This window comes from Scyliorhinus canicula, chromosome 8, assembly GCF_902713615.1.
Source record: "Scyliorhinus canicula chromosome 8, sScyCan1.1, whole genome shotgun sequence".
Lineage (NCBI taxonomy): Eukaryota > Metazoa > Chordata > Chondrichthyes > Carcharhiniformes > Scyliorhinidae > Scyliorhinus > Scyliorhinus canicula.
In genome coordinates, this window is record NC_052153.1 from 101451076 (window position 1) to 101471038 (window position 19963).

General features: G+C 41.0%; 1 protein-coding gene across 12 annotated transcripts in view; it reads right to left on the reverse strand.

The window, feature by feature from the left end:
- Positions 1-19963, reverse strand: part of LOC119970415 (casein kinase I) — a 332753-nt gene that overhangs the window by 14085 nt on the left and 298705 nt on the right. For 5 of the 12 annotated variants that reach the window (XM_038804994.1, XM_038804997.1, XM_038804993.1 and 2 more), the window contains 3 exons: positions 14679-14774; positions 7676-7782; positions 5160-5183 (listed from right to left, as the gene is read on the reverse strand). In XM_038804994.1, coding sequence (XP_038660922.1) covers positions 5160-5183; positions 7676-7782; positions 14679-14774 — 227 coding nt within the window. Of the gene's footprint in view, positions 1-5155; positions 5184-7675; positions 7783-14678; positions 14775-19963 lie in introns of those variants that run through there. The other 7 variants (XM_038805001.1, XM_038804999.1, XM_038805003.1 and 4 more) reach the window with 5 other exon arrangements.

Sequence of the window (19963 nt, forward strand, 5' to 3'; positions counted from 1 at the left end):
TCCCACAGTCCAAAGATGTACAGGTTAGGTGGATTGGCCATGATAAATTGCCCTTAGTGTCCAAAATTGCCCTTAGTATTGGGTGGGGTTACTGGGTTATGGGGATAGGGTGGAGGTGTTGACCTTGGGTAGGGTACTCTTTCCAAGAGCCGGTGCGGACTCAATGGGCCGAGTGGCCTCCTTCTGCACTGTAAATTCTATGATAATCTATGATTAATCTAGGACAAAGGTTCAGCACAACATCGTGGGCTGAAGGGCCTGTTCTGTGCTGTATTTTTCTATGTTCTATGTTCTAATTGTTGCTCATGGGACCTCTCGCTGGTGAGCTGGTTCGATCCCAGGATGCAGCTGGGTACAGCAACCATCTTTTTAATTAGACGGCGATTGGTCTTTAAGTGATGATTTGTGGATTCTCACTGCGCTAAACTGAGTTCCAGAATCTGCCAATAGGAGCGAACCGGTTCAATCGCAAAGTGTTTGGCGACTGGCATATTTCAGAATTTAGACCACTCCCGCGATTGAATGGATTCTTGCCAGGTGCGACAAGGCCATCAAATCGCACCGCAAGTGTTGGTAAATACCGGTGTGGCTCACACTGAAAAAGTCATGAGAAAACCCCGCCAAACCCGCCCAAAATGACACTTAGAAATTTTTCCGTAGGGCAGCACGGTGGCGAGCACTGCAGGCTCACGGTGGCGAGGTCCCAGGTTTGATCCCGGCTCTGGCTCACTGTCCGTGTGGAGTTTGCACATTCTCCTCGTGTTTGCGTGGGTTTCGCCCCCACAACCCAAAGATGTGCAAGGTAGGTGGATTGGATATGCTAAATTGTCTCTTAATTGGAAAAAATTAATTGGGTATTCTAAGTTAAAAAAGAGAAATGTTTCTGTTAAATCACACCCACTGGGAAGGTGAGAAACGAAAATCCAAGTTGGGATATGCACAAAACTCAAATTAAAAATAATTAGCTTCAATTTGGGCTATTAAGTTTGAAGCAATTAAGGTTGTTGTTCTGCAGAGTATTAGTGTTCCTACTTTAATGTGGCCCCATTTACCAAAATCATGCCTTTTATAGGTAATTTTCTGATAAATCACACCTCACATTAGCACTCCCAAAAGTATTAATGCTCCATGTTACTGAAATCTAGTTATTAAATACTTTGTATGGTCCTGCTTTTATATTATGGATAATTAATACCAACTATAAAGCTATTTTGGTGGGAATTTACTGCCTGGTAGTTTCTTGTAACTGACCACAAATTACTTGGGAGGTTGAGTTTTAGTGGAGGGCCGTTTCAGACTCGTCACAGTAACATTGAAATAACTTTTGCAGAAACCCAAAAGAATTAGCAAGTATGCAGCTTCTCTGGAGTTTCTGCCACCATAGTTTTAGCGGACAATCAGGATGTTCTGGATGTAATTTAATGATGTGACTTTTTTCATGGTCTGGGAATGCCAAATGTCTCATTATTCTGCTTTGAGCTTTTCAACACGACTCCTCACAGGATCATCCTTTTTTAAACTTTTATCTTAAAGGCACAAAGTCATACTAATCATCCATATGTAATATCAAAATTTATCACCACGGTATGCACTCAGGCACAAAGGCCTGTCCAAATTCTACCTAAAATAGGGCGCTTCATAAAAATGACTGAATAGCAAAATCTCTTCAGTTAAAACAAATATCCAATTCGGACAGAGGATCTCCCCATTAGATTATTTCTCTCATTTTGATGCTGACCAATCCATTTATATCGGCAATAGTTTTGTTCTTCATTTCAGACTCCTGATCATCACAAAAAGTCAAACTGCTTTATCCAACCACATAAATATTGATGGGGGTTCGGACATTTCAAAATATTTTCCTAATTGTTTAACTTTAGAAGCGCAAGGAAATAAAAGTTTGCTAACTTTCATAATGATCCATGTGCAGACCCAGTCTTAGACCCAAATGTGCAAGTTGAATATCAATCACACAGGTATGGAAAATGCCAACATCGGAGTGGGTGCGACAACTCACATTTCCCCCTGCCTGTCAGAAATAAATATATCATGCCCCCATCCGTAAGGTGCGGTGGGGGGAAACGTTAAATCTTTCCATTAAATAAAAGGCATCTTTCTCTTTAGGGCTCCAAGCGGGAAGACCAGAATGATTTCCTACCACTTAGGCTCAAGGAGATACTTTAGACTCCAAACAAAGATCTGGATGTAACAATCAGGTCCTGGTCAACTTTGCTACCATTTCTGCAAATTTACAACAGAAATCTGGCATGGATTTTTAGAGCCATACTATGCCAGAACTCTTCTTTTCATTTGTTCATTTCTGTTAATATTTCTACAGGAAGAGGATTTTCAGAAGCTCTAATTCAGCAGATTATGACCATTTAGATGGCATATGCATCACAAACATAGGTAAATTTTCCACATGCCAATTTTACAAGTAATTTGCGCAAGTGTAACATGGAATAATATCAAAAAAGTGCAACAAGTGAAGTTATTGGAGATTCACATTGATATTTTGAGAGCTGTGATGATTGTATAATCTTTTAAATATTGCTTCACAAAGCAGTACATTGGTATGGTGATATGGAAAAGTGGCCAGTCATTCTCTATTCCCTGGATAGCTTCCGGAAGTTTGGGATAAGGTGAGAAAGAAGAGAACAGTAAATCTTGGCATATTATTCTCATAGCTCCAAGTCATCCAATTTAACTTGCGTCGAACAAAAATTTGCCGACCACTTTGTCAGGGGGATGCTTCAAAACATGCTTTACCAGTAGGCTTTAGTTCCTGGTTGATATTTCTGCTGCACAAATGTAATAATTTGGCACAGCTATCATTAAATAAGCAATCTCATTTAGGGGGATCAAAGTTACCGATGTGAGAAGTGGAAAATTGAACTGTTGAGGAGGGGTTTCTTCAAGATTAGCATAAAGACATCTGAACTGCACTATCCTTCATCCATGCTACCATTTGGTGTAAGAAAATGGAAAGAAGTTGTGTTCTCCAATGTTAATGTCCCTATGGAAAATTCCTGGCGTCCACTTGGCAGCTGTAAGACTGGGATCACACCATATTGAGAACCACAAGATCTTACAAAATAACCTACTGATTCACTAATCTGTAATTCTTTCAAAAGGTATAGTCAATTCCTTCATATTTTCTCCTTCAACTAGAATTTTTGTACAAGCTTACACAAAAATATATAGAAAATTAATTATTGATTCTAAAGCCAACCACCTTATCACTGTAGAACAATGTAGCTCAATATGTATTCATGAAAAGTTCAAGTATATTCTCTTACTTGTAAGGGTGCACTGCTTACATTCATTTTTTGACAGCAAGGCACTAAAAACAAACCTATCAAATGTACTGGCAAACATATATTAAGTCTGCTTGGGTTCAAGTGTTATTTCATAGGCAGCTCTCAATGCTTCCAGAATTGTATAGAAATTGGTCACTATACAAATCAGAGTTGGATTCCTAAAAAAAAAACTTGCAGACAATATTTTCTCAGTTTCACTCATGTACAAGACCAAATGAAAAATAAACTGTTTTGCCTATTCCTCCCACCGTTAACCATCAAAATGAGTTAATTATCCAAAGAAAGGTCTGAAATGTTTGTACATTTGTTCAAAGAAAATCATTGAAGAGGTGGCTAGGCCAACAATAATATAAAGCTAGCTTGTTAACCGATAATGTCACTGACTTCAGAAGTAAGCATTGATTATGCCGGAAACATATTTTGAATTTCCCTTTCCCCTTCTGTATACCATGTATCAATATTCAAAAAGAGAGACTACAGAAATTAACTGCAGCCAAATTCCTTCTGGTGTAACAAAATGGAATTTTAGTTACGGTACTTGATTTCTTATAAAGGTTACATACCGTACATGCACTGACATAAAAGCATACATAAACAATCCAGGTGCGTCATGGAGGTGCAAACAGAACTAAAGAAAGCGATATTAGGATTTGTAATCAAAAACGTTGCCAAACAGGTAGGTTTTAAAGAAGGGTCTTCAAGAAGAGGAGATTGCAATCAAGAGAGATTTATGAAGGGACTTGCAATGACTGGAATGTAGATAGATGGCTAACGGCATTGATTGCCAATGGTGGTGCAAATAGAGGGGGTTGCATAAAACACCAGAGAGTCAGAGGAATGGAGAGTTCTCGGGAGATGCGGTGATGGTGGCAGTGGTGAGGCACAGGACTGAACAAAATTACAAAGATGTGAAGGGTTTTAAGGACATGAATACAATAATACTTGGTACTTATTGACAAGTGATAAGAGACAATCAAGAAACAAATGTATTATCTTTCATTAACTTATATGGCATCATTATAAATCTTACAACCAGTGAAATCTGGGGAATTTAATACTGCCTGGCCTCCAAATCAGATTCTGCATTCTAAAGCGAGAAATCGAAAAAAGGTTAACAAATCTTAAACCTTAGGAAACAGTAATTTAAAAACATTCAAGGGAAATTCCATATTTGGTCCATCTCCAAAAATGCTTTATTAGCCTGGAAGAAAATAGGTGACTTGAGCAATGCTCATTAAAAATAAGCTCACAACTGGCAACACAGTGGAGGGTAGGGCATCAAAAACTAGCAGATAGAGGGAAAGCAGAGCGAGTATTATCAGTGCACAAAAACACCACAAGGTCAAGAGCTCTCAACTCTTCGCAATCTTAGGGACTGAATCTTTTAATAGTTTAAACCAATATATTTAGCATCTGCTCTGTGCGTGAAAGAGTTGAGAGCTCCAGGCTGGTGTAGTGCAAATTCGTGAAAAGCAAGTTCAACATCACACAGCTCGAGAGAATACATGAAAGCCTAAATCAAACTTAAGGCAGAAAAGTTAAAAAGCAAGCAGAATAGTTCAACAACAAGATGTCACAGGTCATTATGCTCCCAATTTGGACTGTTCAAAATCGTATCCAAAGAATAAAAAGTTATTAATGATCAATATGTTGAGAATTTTCAAAATTGCTATTCTGAAAGCAATGTATAAATTTAATCATTGCAGAATAATTGCCAAGCAACTCGGGTGTTTTTAAGGAAAATAATTGCCAAGCAACTAGGGTGTTTTTAGGGAACAGACCGGGCAGCTCTCGTTAGCTGAACCTATTCTTGTCTGCCTGCAGACTGAAACCACTCACCACATGTTCAACACTTTCTGGCAGCTATACATAAAGGGAAGAAACAAACAGAAACAAAAAAGGAATCAAAACCAGAGCCCATAGTGAGAAAACCGCTCTCAAAAATGTAAACCTAACAGCTTTAGATCTGCACAAGCAACACACAACAGACACCAAAGAAATTTGTTTTTAAGAAGAACCAAAATTACAGTTAAGCAAGAATGATTCTTGGGAGCCCATTTTTAACAGGATTCAGAACCTTTAAACAAGGAAAACCTTCCAAAACTTTTTGTCTTCAGGTACTTCTGGTTTGCAAATGAGGAATTTAGTTCCACTTACTGCTCAGAGCTCAGATTCAAAACATTTGAATTTGAGAACATGAGCAATTATACAGGTGTGACATCCAAACGCCTTTGTTTTGTACTTTGGTCGATTAACTGGGAAATAATTAAAGGTCGCTAAGAAAAAAAACCTGAAGGACACTTTAAGGCATTGTTATGTGACAAGTAAATTTTTGCAAGTAACGTGGACCAAGTTACACAGTTGACTTTGTTTTACGCAGCACAGTTAAATTTTAATTTTAAATGTTGATATCAAACATTTACTGTCAAAGACAAGTTTTTGGGTATTCTGTCAATTTAGCCAGGTTGTGGATAGTTCGGTTGCTTTCATTTTGGACCCAACTGATGAGATAATTCATGCAGGAGTGTTACAACCCGTTCCTAACAGCATCCACAACATTCTACATTGATGCCAACCGTGGTATAATTTGCCTTTCGACACTCCCTACAATTAAAAACTATCACTATGGGAACCGGTATGGGTGCTAGCTTGGCTTTCCTTTCACGGATGAAGTGGAACATTTCACTTTCCAGTTCCCTCCCTTGCCTTTTCCCAAATTTATTAATGACTCCATTGGTGCTGCTTCCTGCTCTCACCCCAAACTGGAAAATTGCATGAACTTTGCTTCCAAAAGCCATCCTTTCATTGCTTCACATAATCCATCCCCGACTTCTCCATTTCCATTTATGGGACTCAGCTGTCAAATATTATCTACTGCAAACCAACTCCTACAGTAACACTGATTATACTTTCTCCTATCCCGTTTCCTGAAAGGACTCTTCCCAGTTTTTCCATCTGTGCTGATTATGCCATCTTCCTCACCAGTGCTTCCAATAGTTTCTTATTTCTTCACTAAGAACTCCTCTCCCCCATGACTGACAGGACATTCGACCTTGTCGCCAGTTTCCCCACATGTAAGCACTCACATCAGCCCTTCCCTTCCAGGATTAATAGAGTTCCCCCTTGTCCTCACCTTTGACCCCACCAACCTACACTTTTAACAGGTCATCCTCTACCATTTCCACCACCAAATAGCTTTCCCTCCTCTTCACCATTCTGAAAGGGCCATTCACCCTCCTGCACCTGCACCAACTCTTCCATCCCCGAACCCACACCCTTTTCATTGGTAGCTTCTGGCACAAACACAGATGTAACACCTACCCTTTCATTCCTTCCCTCCCCACTGTCCAGCACCTCAAATACGGCAATTCCGACTGAAGCAGAGATTTACTTCTATTTCTTCCAATTCAGTACATTGTATTTGCTTCTCACAATGCTGTCTCCTCCACATCAGGGAAATCAAAGGTAGATTAGATGATCGCTTTTCTGGGCATCTCTGTTTAGTCCACAAGCATGACCTTGAGCATCTGGTCACTTGTAATTTTAATTCTTTGCCCTATTCCCACTCTGACCTCTTCTGCCTTCAGCTTTCCACATTGTTCTAATAAAGCTCATGGAACCTTGAGGAACAGTCCCTTATATTTTATTAGGCACTTGTCAATCTTCCCCAGTCAACAATGACTTCAGTTACATCAGATCTTCCCCCATTTTTTTTTAATAAAGACAGTAGGTGCTGGTAATGGTTCTGTTTTTAGCAATTATAGCTCCTTAATACCCATCTTTTGATTCTTGTTATGTCCCAATGCCGTCTGCTTTTACCTTGAACCATCATCCCTTTTGTCATTTAATCATTCCTACCTTCCACCCTAACACAGACCTTCCCTTTTGTTCTTTCCTCCCCTGTTCCTCCCCACCTCTGTACTTGCTTAAAAGCTGTTACATCGCTAACTTCTTCCAGTTCTGACGAAAGGTCATCGACCGGAAACGTTAACTTTCTTTCTCTCTCCACAGATCCTGCCTGACCTGCTGAGTATTTCCAGCATTTTCTGTTTTTATTTCAGATTTCCAGCATCCGCAGTATTTTGCTTTTGTTGTAGTTTAATTGGCCTAGAAGACAATTAAAAATTACCCTTGTTTTTCAGTTCCACAGAAATGGATTTGTTGCATATTGACAAAGCTATAACTTCAAAGATTGGGAGATATTACAGTTGTATCAGAAGAGAGACTGGGAAGAAAAGTTATGTAAAGACCTTTGGGATTTTTTTCATGGAATATTCCAATTTACAGAAACAATTCTTAAACAACTGCAGTTTGTGAAAATACAGCAATTGACATGAAGTAAAACATGTACATACTTTGTTTCATCGATAACTTCCACTTCAGCTGGAGCTGTGATTGGTGCATTGGAGTGTCCTGCTGTCGGATCATCTGTATTCAGTTCCCCATTTGTTGAACTAACCACCTGTAAAGTAAGCAAAACCAGCAGGAATGAACAAAATTGTACAGTTATTTATTTAATCAGCTTTTCTAATCTAAATCCAAAGTTAAGAATCCCTCCTAAGGTGTTAACATTTAATTTCAGACAGGCAATTTCTCTCTTAAAATACAATAAGTTCAAAAAATCACAACCGCTAATATTCAATTTACAATCAAATTTCTGCTGCTTTTTCTTCACTTTCCACAAAAATCCATTGTTACACAGAGGAGGGAAAGATCAAGCTCGTGAAACCCATTTCAAATCCTGACATTTAGTGACGCAATGGAATGAAAGAAAGAGGAGCCACCACCTTTTTGGTAAAAAAAAAGACAAGGTGATTATTTAAACATTAATATTCTGTCTGCGTAGTATGTTTTTCGTGAGAGGTGCCGATGAACGCGCTTAATAAAGTTATTTGTGTTTGGTGCTGCACCAGAGATCGATCCTGTTAGATCAAACTGATCGACTGGAAATTGAGCGGTTGAAATCATTTTTAGCGAAGTTGTTTGAAGTTCCAAAATCGCAGATGGAAGCAGAAGGAACATGAAAGACGGAATTCTATGTTAATCAGCATCACATCGCAACACCTGAACGCTAACAACCCAGGAAAGCGGAAGGTTAACCATTAGGATTTTATCTTTCCAGTAAACTCCATATTAGTTACCAGAATTTGTGCTGTTGCGCAAGCTATCTTAAAAAAAGTTAAAACATCTTAAGAAAAATGTTGATTGCTTTTTATATGCAATAGCTTCTTGAGCTTTAAAAATTTGTAACGAAATATTCCAGTGCAAGGTTCGGCTGCCACAAGTTTTAAACCGAGTTATCAAAGAAAATATAAACTGGCCCTATGTTTTCATAGCCAATTAACCACTTGTAGATTGAAATTTACCACTCGTCATCCCGTGTGAAATTCAATTCTCTCTCAAACTCTCACAAATCCTGTTAATTATGTAACATTGCACATTACACACTTTCTTCCCACTTTTATAAACATAAAATCATTTTGTTCTGGTCAATTTACCAAACATGCAAGGAAAAAGTGGAGGGGGAAAAGATAAAGTGCTATTTTTTGTTCATTAATAAAACTGCAACCAACTACATTTAAAACATTCAAATTCACAGTTCAGTCAAATGGATTCAGAAAAACAAAGGTTGATGTGCAATAAAAACAGCCACTATTTGTTACTTATGCATAAAAATAAAATCAAGCCATAATGGAGAGACTTTACATCAGAAAAATGCGTTTTCAAGTAAGAAAATTGTATTGATGGAATAAGGCAAAGTTATCTGCCATTTAACACAGATTTAACTTTTAAAAGGGTATTCACACTATTACAGAAGGCGAAAGCGACAGATAACGAGAAATCCAAAGCAATTTACACAAGGGGGTCACTCATCAGCAGCAATCATCATGCCTGTTTAATACTGGGAAACGGTTGCACTCTACTTCTAAAATTTCATCCAATCATAACTTTAGAGACGGATGGTTGGGAAGTAAATATTCCAGGTTGCACAACATTTTGAAAAGAGCAATTGGAAAAAGAGGAGGGCAGTCCTGATAATAAAAGATGACATAAGGACTTGTGAGAAAAGATCTTGGCTCAGAAAACCAGCAAGTAGAATCAATATGGGTGGGGATGAGTAATTACTAGGTCGGAAGATGCTGGTGGGAGTAGTTTATAGCAGCCTCCCCCCCCCCCCCCCAACAGCAGTTAAACAATTGGACAGAGCACTAAACAATAAATTACGGGAGCTTGTAACAAAGACAACTTAACAGTTGTGGGTAACTTTAATCTCCGTATAGATTGGGCCAATCAAATTGGCAAAGGTGATCTGGAAGATGAGATTGTAAAATGCTTTCAATTTCGGAAAACCATATTAACTTGTTTAAATAATATTATGGTTTTCGAAGTGCATTGTTACGGCTTGGTCAGCGGGTTTCCCACTACTATCTGAGCACATACTTTTCTGGGCCCTGGAGAGTTTCTCACTGGGTGAACCCACAATTAGAATTATTTTCATAATTTCATCATTGGGGAGCTGAACCCGCTGGCCAGACTGGCTCAGAAATCGAGCCACCATTTTGCATGGGTGCCCCAATCTCTAAGTGGGCTTGTGGGTTCCCCATGCCTGCCCACCTGTGGGCAATGTCACCCCCCACACACATGGGCATTACCTCACGCCACCCACAAGTGATGACACCCCACTACGGAGTCACTGAGAGTCCCCCTTTACAGGCCTTCCCACGGTCCCTTTCAGGGCCAGTCCCAGCCCCTTCCAGAACCCACACCCTCCACTTCCCACTCTCCCCCCCCCCCCCCCCCAAACCATCCAGTGGCCCCTTCATACTCGCCCTGCACACCCCACCCTTCATACACCCCCTCCACTCTTTCATGAGCACAGTCCCCCCACAGGCCCTGACCCTTGCCGGTCACACCCTGACATCCAGCCAGCTTCGCAGTGCCATCCAGGCACCTTGGCAGTGCCAGGGTGGCAGTCCCAAGGTTCCAAAGTTCCAGTGAGAGCCAGGGAGCCACCCTGCCCTAAACCCGACTACCCAGGAGTCTCCAATGGCCCGAGAGACTCCTTGGATGGCGTTCTGCCTGGTCATATTTGTGTCGACTAGTACTGAACAGAGAAAAGGCAGCCAAGGGGAAATTTGTAGCGGTATTCAAAATCATGAGGGGAATGGACAAGTGGATAGAGAGATACTGTTTCCATTCTTGAAAGGATTGAGAACAAGAGGGCACATACTTAAAACAATTGGCAAAAGAAGCAAAAGTAATGCAAGGAAAAATCTTTTCATGCAAAAAATGGTTAAAATCTGGAATGCAGTGTCTGAATGCATGCTCAATCAAACCACTTAAAAGGGAATTAGACTTTTATCTGAAAACGAAGAATGGGAAGAGATACAGGGAAAGTGAGAGAATGACACCAAGGGAATTGCTCAGCGAGCCAGTATAGACGCAATGGGCCGAATGACCTCCCTTCGGTGCTGTAATGATTCTTAGTTTCCTGCAATACAAGTATTACATCTTAAAAGGGACATTGGCTGTAAAACATGTAGGGACTTTTCTTCCTGACATACAATTCCAATGGTGTTCCTTGCTTCCTTAACAGAAAATTCTTGCTCTTGACATCAAAACAATGAGCTCATATCTTTTTCTTTGCGGGAATTGAATACATTATACCATAATAGTAATATTTATTAGTGTCACAAGTAGGATTACATTAACACTGCAATGAAGTTACTGTGAAAATCCTAGAGTCGCCACATTTCGGCGCATGTTCGGGTACACTGAGGGAGAATTCAGATGTCCAATTCACCTAATAAGCACGTCTTTCGGGACTTGTGGGAGGAGAGAACGTGCAGACTGCACAGATAGTGACCGAAGCGCAAATTGAACTGGGAGCCTGAGACTGTGAAGGAATAGTGCTAACCACTGTGCTACCATGCCACTACGGCATGGTGCAGTGGTTAGCACTGCTGCCTCACACGCTAGGGACACGGGCTGTCTGTATATAAAGAATTTGCACTTTCTCCCCGCGTCTGCGTGGGTTTCCTTCGAGTCTAAGGATGTGCAGGTTAGGTGGATTGGCCATGCTAAATTACCCCTTAATATCAGGGTCAGGTTATGGGATTACGGGGATAGGGCTGTGTGGATACTAGTAACTGGGCAGAGTGCTCTTTCGAATGGCCGGTTAAGACTCAATGGGCTGAACAGCATCCTTATGCACTGCAGGGATCCTACAATACCAAATCACACCTATTTGTTAAAATGTATTTATTCTTTCTTGGGATTAGTGCTTTGCTGGAAAGACCAGCATTTATCACTCATCCCAAATTCTCAGAGAAGGTACAGAAAATGGATTGACAATCAGAAATAAAAATTCATATTTATGCAGAAGGTGAGATAGAAAGAACGAGAGAGAGAGAGAGAGAGAGAGAGAGAGAGAGAGAGAGAGAAAGGAAAGGAAGGGGGAGAGGGAGGGAGGGAGAGGGGAGGGGGAAGGGAGAAGGAGAGCGAGTGACAGAATAACAGATAGCATAGACAATGCAAGTCAGATACAAGTTGATGGGTAACAAATTTAAAAGTCTTTACAAAGAAAACAAACACTCAAATAAATCGATAATTAAAACCAGATTTAAACTTAAAAACTTTTTCCTTGCACGGGCAAATTTACCTCAACACATCTGTATTTTATTTATGCAACTACTTTCCTGAAAGACTCAAGACGGAGACTGAAAAAAAAAATTTTGTTACCACGAGAAGGTAATGTGAACGGATAACATCAGAGGAAAATCACTGAAGACCATTAGTAGACACATTGTGAAGTTACCATGCTTGCCAGAAAGTTTACAACTTGTGTTAAACCATGCTTTAATGTAGAAAAAAGCCTCAAGGTACTAGGTATAAGCAAAATCATTGAAAAATTCACGCTGAGCTGAAGAAAGAGATTCCGAGAGAGGTGGCTAAAAGGTTGATGGGCTCACGAAGGCAATTAAAGAAGAGGGAAACAGAGAGAGATAGGACTAGAGAGTTGGAGGCATTGTTGCGAGTTCCCCAAATCCTCAGGATTAAGATTCTCATCCTCGTGTTTAAATTCCTTCATGGCCTCATCCATTCCCATATATGTAACTGGCTCAAGCCCTACACCAAGTCCTGGAGAACTCTCGTCTCTTGTGCATTCTCACCATTCTTCGCCCCATCATTAGCAGCGCTGCCATTACCCACTGAGACTCCATACTCTGGAAGTTCCTGCTCAAGACCCTCCACCACTTTAATTTCCTCTCCTTATGCAAGGCACTCCTTTAAAAAAATCCCCCTCTTTTACCAAATGTTTGCTCAAACCTTATTTTATTCTCTTTGTCTTTGTGAAATTCCGTAGGTCACATTTCTACATTAAAAGGCACTATAAAAAAGGAAATCATAATTGTTGGTGAAATAATCCAAGTTGATTCACCAATACCTAGAAAAGGGAATAGATACTGACCCATTAACACTTGCAATCAATGGCATTTAAAGTTGTGAATACTCAAGTATAAACTAAGTGTTTCACCATGATAAATGATGAGATAGGTTACTGTTGCCCAGTTAAAATCTACTGGGTAGTGCAAAGTAAAGACAAATTTTCTCTTGACCAATCACACATATGCTCTGTTTCTACACATAACAAACATTACACTCAACTGTGTTATATTTTAAAGCAATTTCAAGCCCATTCTTCATGAATCTGTGATGTGACTATATGAAAACAGTAGTGGGTAGAGCAATTGGCCTGCAATTTTATACTGCCGCTACTGTTTCTGCACTCCACACACAATAGGTGCACGCATTCAATATGAAGGGCAAGCATGCATCCACTAATCATTCCAGAGACATTCATGCTCAGCACCCAATACTAGCCCAGAAAAAAAACAACCAGAAACTTCTCATGCAGCCGGAAATTAATTTTGGATTCAACGGTCCAGAAGTGGGAGTGCTGGGCAATAATAATTACTTTCTACCGCTACATGTCATTGTTGTACTCTAGCTATTGTGACAATGTTTATTCAATCTTCCAGCGGCAGAACAATTAATCATTGTGTATTCACAAATATAGTCGCATATAATCATATATATATAGATATGTATACATGCACAAAACATACATATGGATGTAGGATTGTATTATAGGTCATAACTGCGTAAAAATAAAATTCTTGCACACCTTCCGAATCATTTCCTAATTATCTTGAATCCATGCTCTCTAATGATTGATCCTTCTGGAAACAGTTTATTTTTATTTATTCTGCCAGAGCCCTATATGATTTTGAACACCACAATCCCAGCTTTTCAAGATTCTATTCTCCCCACATAATTACAACTCCCCGGCTCTGGCATTGAGTGTTCCATATGAAATAGAGCAAGGGTCACTTGGGACCGACCATCCAGACATAATTCAGTCTGAATGTTTTGCCTCCACAGGCAGGACATTGCAATAACATGACAAGCTTATAAAGGGAGCTTTCAATCCAAATGCAGACAAGGAGATTGATAATAGAAAAGTCAGAGTGCATGGAACGGTGCAATTTATAAAAAATTCAAAGTTATTCTTTATTTCTGTATCTTCTCTGTGCAAGTCAATACGCTGAAGACCCTGGCCTGACATTGATGCCATATAATCAATAATTTGAGCTCAGGGTTCAACACCTTCATTGTGTGCAAGTTCCTGAACTTCAGTCGATGCTTAATCACAATTGGATTGGCATCTAAACTTCTGGAAATCATCACGCCTGAACAGACATTCTTCCATTCTACTGCAGAACACAGTTTAAATATGTTGCACCATGCAACCCCATAGCATTATTTTTGACAACTTGAATTCCACTCATTACATATATTCAAAATTACAACCATCAAATTGACTACATCATAGGAATCCTCCAAAACATCCAGTAAAACAACATTTAAAAACTAAACTATCCTTCTAAAATATGACAAAAACAAATCAGAGCCAATTTATTGCTGTCTGGTGCATTACATTTAAACAGGTTACACTGGCTAAACATTACTATACTGCCTCCAAATGCCCAGAAGTGTGATGAATGCTGTTATGTATTCTACAGGTGCAGGGTTGAAGGGCCTCTGGTTTAACAAAGGACTATTTTGTAACAGTTTAGAACTTAATTGTTTTGATATTTAATGTCAGGGAGGGAGCAAATAAAGGTGTATACACACACACACACACACACACAAAGACAATAACATATGCTGCACGCACACACACCACACACAATAAGTTTTTTGCTGCAGGTGCAGAAGGATGCAACAATATGCAAGACTCCTGGATTAATCATACAAGCATGCAGGGTGGAGAGGGAGAGTAGCAGAAAATACCTGTACAGAACCACCATGTCGGTCAGCTGCCAGGTGAGCTCTCAAGTGCTGGGGGTTGGTCTGCTGAATGTCCCAAGCTCCCCGGTGGTCTGCTGACTGCCATTTTTATTTTATAAAGCATGCATGGAACAGGAAGGAAGGAAAGAAAATCCCAAGAACTCATTAAAAACCTCATGCTATGGGAAGATTAAAACAACTCAAAGCTGTTCAAAAAAACCCCGCAAAAACTAAAAATATACAAACTAAAACAGAATGATTGTAGAGCTTAGCATAATATTACCATTCATGCATTATGAACTGATGATCACAACATTTAATAACTTCTGTTTTTTGTTGCTGTAATACCTGTAACTTAACATCCTAGTCACTTTATTGATTGGTCAAATCCCAATTTTAGCATTGATTAAACTCAATTCGAATAACTGGGAGCACCTCAAGACCGAGAGGAGGTTATGGCAGATAGAGGTCAAGAACCGGATCAGGCTGTAAACCTTATGACTGTGAAACTTTCCAGCACCTGCAATTTCACTGTTTAACATTTGTCAGTGGTTGCTCAATGGAATTAAACTGTATCTACGCGTTTCCACAGCACAAACAACACCTGACTTTGCGAAACTAAAATTAAGTGCATTATGGTCCCATCAACAATGGACAAAGAAAATGACAGGCAAATTACTTGCCAGATCTAGAATGGCATAATTCGAATTCACGGAAACATAGCAGGTATTATCAGAGGAAAGTTAGTCATAGTACTGCCTCATAGTAGTTTCCATGGGTTAGAAAAGTGAATATTACCACCTTTTATAGGACTGGGTGGAAAAGAACTGAAAACCATCACTGAAAAGATTTCAGATTTGTCAGAAGGGATCATCATTCTGCACTCAAATTCCAGTAGGTGGTAAGGAAGAGGGCTCACTCATTGTGGCGAGGCACCTTGACTATGCCCTTCCGAACTGGAAACCCGTCAACAACAGACTGCTCCTTGCAGCCACACCGCTTAAAATTACCCACAGTGAACAAAGCAACAGCTTTTAAAATTCTCTGTGTATTATTCAAGCTTTTTGTGACATTGACATTGTTAGTCATCACCAACTGTACGTTGATACTAAGGAAATCAAATTTTAAAGATGATGAGAAAGAAGGTAATACAGAGATCAAAAGTAAAATGTATGCTGAGAAAAGGTAGAATCAATGTTGCGAGATTCAATGACCCAACTTCCTGTGTGGACTTTAAATTCCAGCAGAGATGGACAATATGTTTGATCACATATAAGACAAAGGAGCAGAATGAGGCCACTCGGCCCATCGAGTCTGCTCCGCCATTCGATCAAGGCTGATATTTTCTCATCCCCATTCGCCTACCTTTTCCCCATAATCTCTGATCCCCTTCTTAATCAAGAACCGATCTATCTCTGTCTTAAAGACACTCAGTGCAGGCAGCACGATGGTGCAGTGATTAGCATTGCTGCCTCATGGCGCCGAGGTCCCAGGTTCGAAGCCCAGCCTTGGGTCACTGTCCATGTGGAGTTTGCATTCTTCTCGTGTTTGCGTGGGTTTCATAGAACATAGAACAGTACAGCACAGAACAGGCCCTTCGGCCCTCGATGTTGTACCGAGCAATGATCACCCTACTTAAACCCACGTAACCCGTATACCCGTAACCCAACAATCCCCCCATTAACCTTACACTACGGGCAATTTAGCATGGCCAATCCACCTAACCCGCACATCTTTGGACTGTGGGAGGAAACCGGAGCACCCGGAGGAAACCCACGCACACACAGGGAGGACGTGCAGACTCCACACAGACAGTGACCCAGCCGGGAATCGAACCTGGGACCCTGGAGCTGTGAAGCATTGATGCTAACCACCATGCTACTGTGGGGGTTCCGCCCCCACAACCTAGAGATGTGCAGGGTAGGTGGATTGGCCATGCTAAATTGCCCCTTAATTAGAAAAAAATAATTGGATACCCTAAATTTAAAAAGAAAGACACTTAGCAATTTGGCCTCCACAGCCTTTTGCGGCAATGAGTTCCACAGATTCACCACCCTCTGGCTGAAGAAATTTCTCCTCATCTCTGTTTTAATGGATCGTCCCTTCAGTCTGAGGTTATGCCCTCTGATTCTTGTTTTTCCTATGAGTGGAAACATGCCCTCTATGTCCACTCAATCCAGCCTTCGCAGTATCCTATCAGTTTTGATCAGATCAACCCCCTCATCCTTCTAAACTCCAACAAGTACACACCCAGAGTCCTCAACCGTTCCTCATATGACAAGTTCTTTAGTCCAGGGATCATTCACGTGAACCTCCTCTGGATCCTTTCCAAGGCCAGCACATCCTTTCTCAGAGACCGAGCCCAAAACTGCTCTCAATACTCCAAATGGGATCTGACTAGAGCCTTGTATAACCTCAGAAGTACATCCCTGGTCTTGTATTCTAGCCTTCTTGACATGAATGCTAACACTGCATTTGCCTTCCTAACAGCCGACTTGAGAACCTGCACATTAACCTCAAGAGTTAGCAAGTGAGCAAGAACTCCCAAGTCCCTTTGTGCTTCTGATTTCCTAAGCATTTTCTCATTTCAAAAAAAAGTCTATGCCTCCAATCTTCCTTCCAAAGTGCACACCTCACTTTTCCACACTGCATTACAACTGCCACTTCTTTGCCCACTCTCCTAGTCTGTCCAAGTCCTTCTGCAACCCCATGCTTCCTCAATCCTACCCTGTCCCGCTGCATATCTTTGTAAACTTATGCATATCATCTGTAAACTTAACAACAGTGCCTTCAGTTCCTTCTTCCAGGTCATTAATGTATATTGTAAAAAGTTATGGTCCCAGCTTCGACCAGAGGCACACCACTAGTCACCGGCTGCCATCCTGAAAAAGACCCCTTGATCCTCACTCTCTGCCTTCTGCCAGTCAGCCAATCCTCTACCCATGCCAGTATCTTTGAAGGTGGTTGCACTCCCATCAAGAAATGCTGCATTGTGATGGTCGAGCTGCTAGAGTGATATACCAAAGGCAAAACAAGAAGTGGCTTAGAACTAATGTACGGCACGCAAATGCTGAAAGGCAAAGGACAAGTTGAATCTACACAACACATCTGATTCCAATGATATAAAATGGAGGAAAGCAAAGCCAGTTAACTGCTCAATATGGAAAGACAAAACAAATTTTATTGCCAAACAAAGTGAAAAGGCAGTAAAAGGGAAAATGGGGAGACATTTCAGAATGGAAAGAAACTTGCAATAGAAATTAAATACTACGCTGAATAGCGAGAGCATAAAATTCCTACAGTGCAGAGACTTCCTACAGTGCAGGAAGAAGCCATTCGACCCATTGAGTCAGCACCAACCCTCTGAAAGAGCACACTATCTAAGCCCACTCTGCCGCCCTGTCCCCGTAACCTGCACATCCTTGGACACGAAGGGCCAATGTAACTTGGCCAATTCACCTAACCTGCCCATCTTTGCAATATGGGAGGAAACGGGAGCCCGGAGGAAACCCACGCAGACACGGGGAGAAAGTGTAAACTCCACACAGACAGTTACCCGAGGGCAGAATTGAACCCGGGTCCCTGGCGCCGTGAGGGAGTAGTGCTAACCACTGTGCCACCATGCCGCCCCTTTGAAGCTCCTATCAAATACAAGTACGGTTCCCTTGTCATTAAACTGGAAGGTATAAAAATGTAGATGAAGGGAAGCATTTTCACAAAATCCTTCAACAGATCACTTTCAGACAATAGAATCAACCAATTTCACAGAACGGGGTGCTAATTGTAATGAAGTTAGAGGCACCCAGTCTAGCTTAAAGAATGATTCACCTGAAGATCAGATTTGTGCAGAATTAAGTGGAGATGGGAATTTGATTTCCATTCTATTCTTATTTAATTTAGCGTGGGGGACAAAGAAGCAGCACCGAGTTTGGGCAAAAAGTCATCACTATCGAACTCTGCAAGAAGAGGGGCAGAAGCAACAACTGATAGGTGTCACATTATTTTCTGTCCTTGGTAAATTGTTTAGTACCATTACACTTACATTGGCAACTGATGATAGATTCAGAAAAGGAACAGATCTTGCACTGACCATATCTTTGCTTGGCTCAATCCAGGCACAGGAAAGAATGTAATTTCCAATGGCGTTGAAATTCGTTTACTTCATCAATTCAATAGCACTGACTGAACGTCAACAAGGCAATTTCAAAATTAATCATCATCAAGGCTTTCTATCAAGGTGCAGTGTACATTGAGAACTGGCACTGCGCTATCCTGGAAGCTTCCTCTTGTCAAAGGTATCACCTCCAACGTGCCAGCTCAGCCTTTAGCCGACTGAGCAGAGTATTTGAGGATCAGGATCTCAAGCCAGAGACCAAGATCATGAACCGAGCAACAGTGCTCTCTGGAATACTTTGGGGACATGGAAAACCTACAGTAAGCACCTCAAAGCACTGGAGAAGTATTACCAGCGGTGCCTTCAGAAGATCCCCAAATACCCATGAGAAGAAAGGCAGTCTGGCAGCCACATCCACCAGTTAGCCAACATGCCCAGCATCAGGGCACTGAACAATCAAACTAGTTTCACTGGGCAAGGCATGTTGTTCAGGCACTTGACACCAGATTCTCAAAGCATTTGCTCGACTTGGAACTCGGCCACAGCAGATTTCCAGAACAACGGAGAAGCTTTAGGTACGCTAAGTCAAACATACTCGCCAACGTATAGGAGATCATGGCTTGATGGCTTGTGACCAACCAACATTGAGAAGGTTCATCCGAGAAGGCACTGAACACAGGAGATTTTGTCGGCAATGTGCAGACGTGAAGGCAAGACGTCAAAGGTAGCGCACAAAATTCTGAACAAAACATTTCTCCCTTCAAACACCACCTGTCCCACACTTGACAAGATCTACAGATCATGTATTGGACTCATCGATCATTTCAGAACCCATCAAACTAGAGTGGAAGCAAATCATTCTCAATCCAAAGGAACTGCTGAAGAAGGAGTGTTGCTATATGACAGATTTAATAAGAATTAGTGTCAGACTAGACTGCACATTCTCCTCTGGACTTTTTATAAAACAAAGAACAATAGAATTATAGCACAGTAACAGGCCCTTTGGCCCGCCAAGCCTGCGCCGACCATGCTGCCCGTCTTACCTAAACCCTTCCACACTTCCAGGGTCCGTATCCCTCTATTCCCATCCTATTCATATACCAAGCCTCTGCCGACCGTGCTGCCCGTCTAAACTAAAATCTTCTACACGTCCGGGGTCTGTATCCCTCTATTC